This window comes from Ambystoma mexicanum, chromosome 8, assembly GCF_040938575.1.
Source record: "Ambystoma mexicanum isolate Mex_15411 chromosome 8, UKY_AmexF1_1, whole genome shotgun sequence".
Taxonomy (NCBI): Eukaryota; Metazoa; Chordata; class Amphibia; order Caudata; family Ambystomatidae; genus Ambystoma; species Ambystoma mexicanum.
This window is the reverse complement of record NC_090929.1, coordinates 1514262410-1514274563: the sequence shown is the minus strand read 5'-3', so window position 1 is coordinate 1514274563 and position 12154 is coordinate 1514262410. Positions and strand designations below refer to the sequence as shown.

Sequence of the window (12154 nt, the reverse complement as noted above, 5' to 3'; positions counted from 1 at the left end):
CACCGAAAGATTCTCAGATTTGTGGTCCAAGGGCAGCACTACCAGTTCAAGGCCCTTCCGTTCAGATTGAAATCAGTGCCCAGGGTGTTCACCAAGTGCCTAGCACCAGTGGTGGCGCAGCTGCGCCTGCAGGGGATCCACGGCTACCCCTATCTGGACGACTGGCTCATCCGTGCAGGGAAAAGAGAACTCGCCGTCGAGCACACAGCGAAGACTGTCCAACTGTTCAGGGATCTGGGATTCTCCATCAACTTCACGAAATCCCACCTGGTTCTGTCACAAGTCGCCCTGTTCCTGGGAGCCAGACTCAACACAGTGGCACAAGTGGCCTCCCCGTCGGAGGAAAGGACGAGGGCCATCCTGAGCAAGGTGCAGCGGCTGTCGACCATGGACGTGGCCAAGGTGATGTCCATCAAGTCCCTTCTCGGCATGATGTCCTCGTGCATCTACCTCATGCGCCTGTGCAGGCTATGGATGCGTCCACTGCAAGAGTTCCTCGACGCCTGTTGGATGCACGCGGCGGGCAGCTTCGAAGACAGGATCTCGCTCAACGAGACCTTCCACCAAGCGATCTGGTGGTGGGGCACCCGCGCGCATCTTGCGGCGGGTATGGGCTTCCAGACCCCGGCACATCAGGAGACGGTGACGACGGACGCCTCCCTGGAGGGATGGGGAGCACACACCGGAGATCTCCACACAAGAGGCCTTTGGCTCCCGGAGGAGAGGTCACTCCACGTCAACGTACTGGAGCTCCCGGCTGTGTTCTGGGCCCTCAGGTTGTTCCTTCCTTCCCTCAAGGGAAAGGTAGTGAGGATCTTCACCGACAACACCACCACGATGTTCTACATCCAGAAACACAGAAGTACCAGATCCCCAGCCCTATCCAAGGAAGCGCAGGATCTGTGGAACTGGGCCGTCGCCCAGGGGATGTTTCTGGTGCCCTTCCACCTGGCAGGAATGAAGAACACCGTCGCCGACTCACTGATCAGGGAGCTGCGCTCGTGCCACGAATGGGAACTGCGGCAGGATCAAGTGGATCTGCTATTCCAATGATGGGGCAATCCTCAGATCAACCTATTCGCAACGGCGACGAACACCAAGTGTCAGAGGTTCGCCAGCAGGTTTCCCCAGCCGGGAAGCATGGGCGATGCCTTCTCATTTCCCTGGGACGGCCTGTTGCTGTATGCGTTCCCACCGTTGCCGTTGCTGCTGCGACTCATCAACCAACTCAGACGGTCCCGGTGCAGGATGATCCTCGTCGCACTGGCGTGGCCGAGACAGATCTGGTTCCCGGACCTTCTGGACATGTCAGCGTCCCCCCCAGTCAAACTGCCGACAGACGCGGATCTCCTCGCCAGCGAAGGAGGTGCCATCCTCCACCACGACCCGTGGTCGTTGAACTTGCAGGCCTGGCTCCTGCAGCACTAGAGTTTGGAGGGTACGATATCCCGGCCGACTGCAAGGAGGTGCTTGCAAAGGACAGGGCGTACTCGACTCTCAAGTGCTATGGACATAAGTAGAAGAGGTTCTCTGTCTGGTGCCATGCACAGAAGATTAACCCTCTGCGGATTACGGCCACCCAGGTGCTGCCATACCTACTGTCACTGGCCAAGACGGGGCTTGCGCACGCCTCCATCAAGATAAACCTAGCGGCGATCTCCCGCTACACCAGCACTCCGGGACGATCATCTCTGTAGTCCCATCGCCTGGTGAAGGAGTTTATGAAAGGACTGTTCTGATCATTCCCGCCAGTGAAGGCTCCAGCCCCGGCGTGGGAACTCAACGTGGTGCTGAGCAGGCTCATGGGGCCGCCATTCGAGCCTCTGCATTCGGCGCCGTTGAAGTTCCTGTTGTGGAAGACAGCGTTTCTTGTGGCCATCACCTCTGCACGACGAGCGGGAGAAATCCAGCCCTCTCCTGTAAACCTCCATACCTGACTTTCCACGAGGCCAGGGTGGTGCTGAGGACGCACCCTTCCTTCATGCCCAAGGTGCCGTCGGACTTCCATCTCAACAAGCCCTTGGTGTTACTTGTTTTCTTCCTGTCGCCTTTGTCGCCGGCTGAGACGGCTTTGCACTTGCTGGATGTAGCTAGAGCGCTGAAGTTTTACGTGGACCGCACGAAGAGCCTTCGGAAGACATCACAACTGTTTGTGAACTTTGGATCTGTGAACCATGAGAAGGCCCTCTCGAAGGCTTCCATTTCCAGATGGCTCTCTGGCTGCATCATGCACTGTCATCGGTTGGCAAACCGACTGTTGCCCGGCCGTCCGAGAGCCCATTCGACCATAGCGATCGCTGCTACCATGGCGTTCTTGTCTGGCGTACCCCTGCTGGACATCTGCAGGGCTGCCACGTGGAGGTCGACGCACACATTCACGAGATTCTACTGCGTCAACCGGGATTCCATGGAGGAGTCCAGGGTCGGCCAGGCAGTGCTGCGCAACCTGTTCGCCTGAAGCTGGGCCTGGTGAGGAGGTAAGAGTTGCTTAATGTTGAGTTGATGTAATGCTTAATGTTGAACCTTTGCCACCTCCCATGGTTGTGCATGTGTGTACTGCTATGTATTCTTGTATTCATGAGCATGTGAATCCATGCCAGACCCCATGCTGGAGAAGGAACAAGTTACTTACCTGTAACTGTTGTTCTCCAGTATGGGTCTGGCATGGATTCACATGCGAACCCTCCCTCCAACCCCTCTGCGGCTCTTCTCTTGGTCCTAATGCCACTTTAAATGCTACCAAATCTGAAGATAGCTGCCAGAGGAGGGGCTTAGGTGGAGGGCAGTCATTGGCTGGTGGCAGTATGACCCAGAGACCAGTGATTGGTTAATAGGAGAAAGACAGTTCAGAAACGAAACTGGAACTGATTTTTTCTTTACTGAGGATTCCGAGCCTGTCTGGGAATATTCATGATCACGTGAATCCATGCCAGACCCATGCTGGAGAACAACAGTTACAGGTAAGTAACTTACCAAAACACATGATTAAAGGTAACTTCCTTTCTGTATAAACCAGAGAGACCCACATGGTTTCTGCTTCTGCTGTCTGCACAAGCACTCTTTTTTTAAAATTTTGTTTGAGATCATGTTCTTGTCATTTATTTTAAATCGTATTGTTGCCACATTCTGTCCTCCAGACCATTTTCTATAGCTACTATGACTAAGGACCAGTCCTATTGTAATTGCATGGGTTCTGAAGGAATTCTAACACTGGGGATTGTGGGTGCACTCTTCATCCATGCCTTAGACCACCTCCCTGAAGACATCTTTGTTTCCCAAAATGTGGTAGATTGTTTGCTAGACGTTGTCACATTTTCACAAAATATGATTTGCCCAGATTTTTTGCGTAGTCCGGCTAAAACAGGATCTCTTTGGAAGTTTCTACCAAAAAATGAGCAGAATCCCATTCAAATACGTTCTAAAGGGAAGCATGATTTACAGTGTAATGTAGCGCGAGCAGCTTTCATGAATATAATGTCAAGATTCTGTGATCAAAGAGGGATGAAAAGCAAACATTACCCATTTGTACTAGAGCTATGTATCAAAATACAGTGAGGACAATGTCTGCGTGTGGGAAGTATGTATCTTGGATGAATGCAGTAAATATCGCTCAATCAGAAACAGCCTGTGTGAGGTGTGAGTACGAGTACAGTACATCAAACGCAAGGTCCTTAGATACTGAGCTTGGCTAGCAAGCCATACCATTGCCTTTGAGATTAAGCTGCGGCTGATTGTAGACTGGCGAAGAAAGTGATTCTTCAAAGTCAGGTTAGGTCAGATGCTTCTTGCAAATATTTGAGCGAAAAAAAAAATACATTTGCATGATTTGAAATTGATTAAATACCTGAAAAGATCTATACGTTGGTGACAATACTTCTGCCAGGGACCTGCTCTAGAGGGAGCATCTCCCCTTTTTAGAATGTTGTCCTGCTGAAAAAAGGAATAGAACTTTACTACATGGTACCTCAGCCTATGTCGACTGTCGTATTACCATATTTAATAATAAAACCGTTAATGGAATTTTCTTGAGTACACACATGTTTGTATAAATAATTGTGATAGCAAGAGATTAGGCTAAACTGCATGAGAACAGAAAACATTTATTTATGTGTTCTCGAATTTCCTTTCCTTTTTTAATTTGTTAAAGAATTCTTATGAAAACCTTTCAGAAAATCTCTGAAACAGATAACATTAAATGAAAATATAGTGACATAATGAATCCTTTGTTTTCAAGGTTCCCCAAATCTGAGGATGAAGCCACCACCAAGAAGGGAATCCAGTCTGGTATGTATGAGGTTTATTTGTTCATTCAAGTTAGTGGAAAAAGGTTAAAAATTCACCAGGATGACTTTTGCAAAGAGCTTCAGTGTTCCTGAAAGCCTCGGCCGGATCATGCGTGGCCACCCCCCTGGCACAGCACACTGTTTACGCACACACCTCAGAAAGGCATTGCTTCTTGGCCATCTGCGCTAGGAGCACCAAGCGGTTCCCAAAGTTCACAGAAATCCGCCTTCCTGCTCTGCTAGCAATGCCTTCCTGCTCTGCTAGTGATGCCTTCCCGCTCAGCTAGTTATGTCTCGGTTCAAGACCCAGTCATGTGTCCATTAGAGGCTTCTTTGGCTAAACATCAAATTAGTTTTTACATCACATTTGTTTGCATTTTAAAAATCCCAAAAGGGTTAAGTGTTTGCAGCCACACGGATAAAAGATACTCTGCAAATCATGTCATTTGGAAGCAGCTAAAACATCATACAGGACACAATGATTGAAATACAGCCTTGTCGATTTCCTTTCATTAGGATGCTAGGTAGCTCCTCCTCTTTACCTGAAGAAATCGACGTTATTATCAGCTGGGAATTCGCTGGTGGTAATACTGCCAAAAAATCCACAATGGACAGGGATTTTTGAGTGGTCCATTGGGGATTATTTGCGGTATTTCCACTGGTGGAATTACTGGGGATTTACAGCACCAGACTGCCACTTGTTATCCGGTGGTATAACTGCCAAGTGGTGTTATCGGTAAGAAAAGAACGTTTGGTGGTATCTCAGTGGTAGTACCACCGAGATACCACCAGACTCGTAATGAGCCCTGGGGTCACCCTGCACCTTTTGGTCAGGGGTCTGACTTATATGCAATTGGTATTCCAGGAGCAACCGGGTTAAATGAGAGTAATAAAGATTCAAGGAAGACCCATGAATCTTATTGATAGCCCTTGCTCCATTCGTTTTTTCATCTGGTGATGGCCAATCTTTGAACATTTTCTTTAATGTCCATGGGTCTCATTACGAGGTTGGCGGTAACCAGCGGGTTGCCGCCAACCCCGTAACACTGAATCAGGCACCTGACTTTCCAGTGCCACTGGGGCATTACAAGTTCCGGGGGCGCGGGAAGTCAGGTGCCAGATTTTGTAAATCCCCATTCCCATTGGAGTTCCATGGGAGTGGGGAGACGGAAGCACCGGCACCGTTGCTAACGTGCCATTGCTTCTGTGACTACTCTGCCTACAAGGGTCGCTATGCCCGCGAGGGTCAGACCTGTCGGGTGCAGCGGACCTGGCAAGCAGACTCGTAGTGTTGCGGTTTGGAAACAAGGGTGCCGGTGAGCTTACCGGCACCCTTGTTTCCAGACCGCCACACTTGTAATGAGGCCCCAGTGAGGCACATAACTGACCTGTACTAAACATGTCCAACTACAAAGGATAAGATGAAAATATCCTCCATTTTATGACTGATCCTTCTTTAGTTCTGAGCTGTTGCTGTGACCAGTGAATGATCAGGGTAGAGAATCTGGTCACTGGTGGTGTTCTCGCTCTTCACACCTCCTCCCATCCTCCTCAAGCGAGCACATGTATTTCTTTGCATGGCACATGAGCTGTGGGGTTTGAAGGGTCGTAGTACACAACCCTTTCACTCAGCACTCCCTAAATACCCGAATGACCCACTAGCTCGCCCCCTTTCATAATGCTGCTTCTGGTGCACACCTGCCTGTTCCGTGCTAATGCCGGCATGCCCTCATCAGTGCACTATGCCTCAGAGGCTCCGGGTCCCAGAGAGTCAGGTCAGCGCTATGCAATGACGCTCCGCTGACATGTAGTTTACGAACCCTCACTACGGCCATGCCTGAGCCTTAAGCAAATGGAGGGATATCTCCGGATAGATTGAGGTTGTAGAGAAGGCGAGGGCTTGGAGGAACTGTGCAGCCCAGCTGCCTTCGTCCCTGTTACTCCCCTCCCTTGAGCACGCTGGCCGGGTACACGCGTGTCTCTATAGTAATAGTTCCTTTATGCATTGTTGTTATGTCAGTTTATTTTAGGTCAAAAGCCCATAAAACCATTACACCTAGTAGTATCATAATACTGACAAATGATAAAACTGCTTCTAGAAGCAATTGAAGAACTATCATAAAATATCCCAATACAAACTTCCATCTTATCGTACAAGAGATACCCATGCATGAGCAAGGCTACACCACTGCAGCAATAATGCGATGAAACTAAGCTGTCCAATTACAAGTCATGCAAATGTTCTTCTTAAGCTCCAAGCTCTCCAGCAAAAAATCGGATACTTTGAAGTCTAGAACCTCACCTACGGTACAGTTATAAAATAACAGTGCTCCTTTTCATGATCATGCCCCCGACTCCAAAAGAAGTGGTTGCAACCCTCTTCTTGGTGGGCACGCATAAAGGGGGCACAAAAATAAGAAATGAATCAGATCCTACTTCATACAAAAAAGAGAACAATGACTCGCATTTGCACCCCATCGATTCGTACGAAGAATTCTTACTTGAAATGTAGCTTGTGTTTTCATTGCATTAAGATGGGCTTCTCTGCCCCACACTGTCACACCATCTCATGGAATCAAGGCATTCTTTATCATTGCTTTGCTTGTAACTCAAATTGCAAATGAGTCCACCCACCAGACTGGCAGTTGGACGTCCCTAGGGATTTCTCTTATCCTGTCATCGTGCCCAGGGACAGGATGAAACCCCACAAGTGTTCAGGAGGTCGGCGCGATATTCATGAAGCTCCGGTTTGCTCCACAACCTTATCGAATACATAATCGCCTTCAAGCTGACTTCATAGAAAATTCCTGGTGTCATAATTCAGTACTCAAAATCGAGTTGGGAGCCCTTCTTGGTAGAGGCGATAGATATTTTAGGAACAAATTGTCTGATACCGTAACGCAAAATGTGTCATATTCCCGGTATTTAAGATAATCCCATTCTTGCTAATTTGGGGATTTCACGAGGCTTACTCCCATATAATCATAGTAATCGGCTCCTTTGGATGGGTCTACGCCAATCCTTTTATTGAGCCGAGGCCTCAGCTGGGGATTGCTTGCCATTACCTTGATTTTCCCCTGGTTCATAGTCAGACTTTTCTAGGTCTTGGACCATCAGACGCAATTGTCGACAAGTTCCTATTCTAGATCTGCTGCCTTCCAGGGCATTTGCATTCAAGCTTGTAAGCTCTTAAACCAGGCTGTCAATCAAAAGGGGAAAAAAGCAGGGGGCTCAGTGTGCAGCCTTGTTATACACCGTTTTGCACCATAAATGGATGTGTAGCCTCATCCTCCTGCCCCCACCTTACCACTGCCTGCTTACGGATGTGCAGAGCCTTTACTGGTGTGCAGATACGAACTGGCGCCTTCAGGTCACTCAAAGCCTCCCACCGTAAGGAACGTTGAATTCAATCAGACCAATGAACAATAAGTACCTACTCACCGGTTTCACTACCACCCATTTCTGTCAGATTAAGTAAAGGCGAAACCCTCAATTCGATGGAGCCAGTCCCTTTGCCGAATTCCCACCTGTAAATCTGATTCACAGCACACCCCTTATCCAGTGGACTTTCCAAATAAATGTTCCCAACACATTTCATGAGGGAAATAGGGTGATAGTCTGCTGGCTCTTCTCTATCCACGTTCAGAGAGCATGGTCTAATATTTGCCTGACTTCAAGAAGAGGGAAATCTTAAAATCTAGCAACATTCAATTAAAAGACAGGAACACGTCACGAAGGGCCTCCATACTAGAGGTTTCAATGTAAAAGCTCACGGGTAATTTGCCCGGGGCTTTGCCGGATAGTTGGCACTCTACGGCCTTGTCTACTTCACACACTTCAAATTCAAGTGGCTCCTTGGGCGCCGCAATCATGGGGTCCATGATTTCAGAGATGTCCTTATCATCTTGCCCACTCACCTTAGTAAAAACCTGTAAAGGGATTGTGCCATTCCTCCTCGGCGATATGGATGATGGACGGACCATTCAGTCCTGCATGAGCCTTGACCCTTCTTCACTAATCGTCCAAACTCCCTCCAGTTCCACATTTCGGCAGCTTTTAAAAAACCTCCCAGATGCCTTCAATGTCTTCCTCCGTTTTCTGTGCAATTACGTTTTTAAACTCGGTCCTAAGGACACTTATCTCAGTTATATTTGCCCGACTGCGCATTTTAAGACTCGCCAGAAACTGTAACCTGCCAACTTTCTAATCTTGTTCAAATGACGATTGACGGAAAATCTGACATTGCCATATCCGTGTATTTTGTCATTTCTGGTTATGTTATTGATCAAATGCATTGTACTTTATGTAAGTGTAATTTATATATGTGGTTTAACTGTGAAAGGTTTGAGTGTAAAGCAAATCACAATAAATGAAAAATATATACAATATAGGTTGCAAATGTTACAGCCACAGTGGGTAGCTTTTCATAGGTTTCGATTGGATTACGCAGCGATACTTGATTTTCCGGGAAAAGGCAGAATTTCATTATATACGCTTGGAATTATGTTCTTCCCTTCCAAGGTTACTCACCTCATGAGTTTCCGATTTCTAACAATTGGAAGGGGTACCTCATGGTGCCCACCTTTACCTGTGTGACTTCTCCTAGGGCCGTGCCCTATATGGTGAATCAAAGGCCATGAGTGTTTTCAACCCGGGTAACTACAAATCAGTCCTTGATCAAGTACCACCACCAAACACTCATTAAAATGTAGTCAATATGGCTTGACCGAGAGCCTTAACGAAACATTGGCCCATCAGGGGAATCTCCTGCACATTTACCATTTCAAGCTCACATGCGCATGGTGCCATGAGTTGTGCAAAGGAAAGAGTATTAGGGTCTTAGTGAGTAGGGGGCATCACCTGGAGTGCCGGTATACACCAAGCGCCCCCCTCATGGCAGAAGACGCCATTTAAATCCATCAATCATGAGTTCGAACATCAGATTATATTTGCCTGCTACTGCTTACAGGACAACAGCCTTACTGCAGTTCATTTCCAGAAACGTCATTCTACCTCCTTACTTTCAGGATTGTAAGCACTGACCTGTGTGATGCGGAGGAGCAGCCCGACAAGTAGAAATCTCAGGTAACATTTATGCAACAGTGAAATGTAGGCAACTGCCCCAAGCAACATTCGCCGACCTGGAATGACAGGGTGCCCAAGGAAAACCCTGCGGGGTAGAAAACCCTTCAGCAGACTCCGGAGTCTTGATAAGGCAGGAGCAGATAGCAGCGCAGCAAGCAGGACGCACAACAGAGATCAGGATTCAAGACAGAGGAAGAGGCAAGGAAGGAACTGAAGCAAGGCAGGGAAGGCAAGGGGGAGGCAGTGGAACAGTAAAAGAAGAGAAAGTAACAGCATCAAGGCTAGGATAAGCAAAGCGATGCAGGGAGCTTACCCATCTTCCAGCCTTTATACTGTTCTCCACATTGTGAGCCCTGTGCGAAGCCAGCCGGATTCCCGGTCGCCATCTTGGAATCAACTAGAGCGTTAATCCCATAGTAGGTTTGTAACCTGATTCTGTGCCATCTTGAAGGGAGGGAAAACTCTGTCCGGTTGTCTTTTCCTGCCATATGGACCAGGAGGCTACTTGATTCCTAACCGTTATCTACCTAGCTAACAAGTTAGACAATATATTTGATTTGAAAACTCTCAGATAAATATTAACAATAATCAAATGTTATCTCCCTTGTGGGAACATTTTCTAAATCTGTATATTCTTGTATCCAGAATCAATAACCATAACATTCCTATTTAAACTCATATAATTCCAGACCAACACTTCTCGCACTCAGTCAACGTCTTTTGCTGGCACATGGAAAGTGATGTTACCCCTATTTGTGGAGGGGTCTAAGAGTCCACGTCTTTTGCAAGAAAATATTGCTAGACTGATAAAAAAAGAGAATCAAAATGTAGTCATGTCACTCCTCTGCGAGAACGAACAACGAACACGGCCCATTGACCTGTACTTTTGGAAGGGACCCACTCGAGAGTTCGCAGCCACACTTTAGCTCTCTGTTCCATTCACAGAGGAGAAATATTCATTTGCATATCTGTCTTTGTCCCGCCCACATGGGCAGTCCAGCACCAAAATGCTATGCCAATTCCCTTCTGACCAAGAGTACCAACAACAACCCCATACACGTGTATGAAGGGCGCCCATGGACTATTTTTTATCTGATATAGAGAGGTTTGCAAGTTGGAGTCTGACTATTTGGAAAAGAGTCTAGTCAAATTCCACGGCAAACGTGTTAACCCACCATTAGCAGCAAAATTCATGAGTTCATAATGTCATAACGTTATCAGATGGTCCTGCCCCCCTCTCGGGTCCAGTGATCTACGGTTGTGTTCCTGACTTGCGAAACAGATGACAAACAGGTGTTGGGACTATCTATGCTCATTCCTGGGAACTGGATTCTGTAGACACCTTCTAAGCTCAATATTAGAGTTTAGAGGTGGAAAGGTGCTGGGTTCCATTATGAGAAGACACCCACTATGTTCGTCGGCCAGTATGAGTTCGATGTAATCCAGCTGGTTGTTTCGCTGGATCTGCACCACTAGAGACATCAACAATGTCATTGTGAATTACAGATAATCAGCCCCTTGCAATCAATACAATGTTTTATGCAAAAGGATATCCCTTTCTCTAGGTTATTTGCAGTACATGAGAGCGGTTGCCAGACATTTCGTCGAAAAAAATTGGTCGACCAGACAAATGGTCGAACCAATTTGGTCGAAAACCAAATGGTCGAATTTTTTTTTTTTTATTTTAACCCTTTTTTTTTTTGGGGGGGGGGTCCCCCCCCCAACTCCCTTTTTTTCTCTAAAAACCCCTTTTTTTAACTAAACGAAAACCCGAAAAATAAATATATAAATAAAAAAAAATTCGACCATTTGGTTTTCGACCAAATTGCGTCGACCAAATTGCAGTCGACCAGTTTTTTTTCGACGAGTTGACTGGACACCCATGAGAGCCTTCTGTCGTGTAGCTGTGCTATGTGGCTATTGGATTTTCTAGGTCCTCTGTGATCCAAGACTCTCAGCCACCTGTCTAAAATGACCGCCTGGGGTGATTTGGTCCTTGGGCTTCTTGGTATAATGGGTGCTGGCAAAGGATGGCAAGATTCATGAGCAGCAATCATTGAAATAATACAGGAATTTGCAAAGCCAAGCTCCTTTGTTGGCCTGTCCCTCATCTAGCCTGACCGGTTGGCCTGAAGTGACCAACTTAGATGCCAGTGTGTTGACCTAGACCTGGATTGTCGAGATCTTCTTTAGAAACTGCCACATTAGAACCAACTTGACCTCGTATGCCCAGGTAATGCCATTCAACTGAAGCTCAACATTAAGATGAGCGGCATTTTGAATCGGTTTATCAGAATACCAGTCATTTGCCATATTAGTTATTTAAACTGTAAGGAAAGCTCTTACTTGAAGGCTTTTTAGTGCATTACACCAGGATAAGGCAGGCTTTGTGCATTTCAGTTTTTTCTTAGCCGAAGGCCCACGTGTCCACAATGATAGCAACGGTTAAAGAATTGTGCAACTCGTGCATCCTTTCCTTCATTAAGTGGACCTGGAAGAGGGATTTCAAATACTTGCCCCTTTCTAAGGAAGCTAATCCAGTGCCACCTCAGCTTGCACTGTGGCTCATGGGCCCTTTGCTTTTTGGATGGTAGCGATGGACCCAATTTGACCGCACTGTGCCCTAACACCGCCTTCCTTGAATGTTTCCTTGGACTGCTGGCATTTCTGCATTCCAGACTCGGTCTCCATTTCTGTGAGCATTTTATGGCAAGCATTCAATGTTCTAAGCAAGGAAGGCTGGATAATGCATGTGTAACATGGGAACCTCCTGACAGTCCAAGAAA

At 47.1% G+C, this 12154-nt stretch overlaps 1 protein-coding gene across 6 annotated transcripts in view; it reads left to right on the top strand.

Moving 5' to 3' along the window:
- SH3PXD2A (SH3 and PX domains 2A) overlaps positions 1 to 12154 on the top strand; it is a 1212758-nt gene that overhangs the window by 1175746 nt on the left and 24858 nt on the right. For all 6 annotated transcript variants that reach the window (XM_069611721.1, XM_069611718.1, XM_069611722.1 and 3 more), the window contains one exon: positions 4235 to 4284. In XM_069611721.1, the coding sequence (XP_069467822.1) occupies positions 4235 to 4284 (50 nt within the window). The remainder of the gene's footprint in view (positions 1 to 4234; positions 4285 to 12154) is intronic.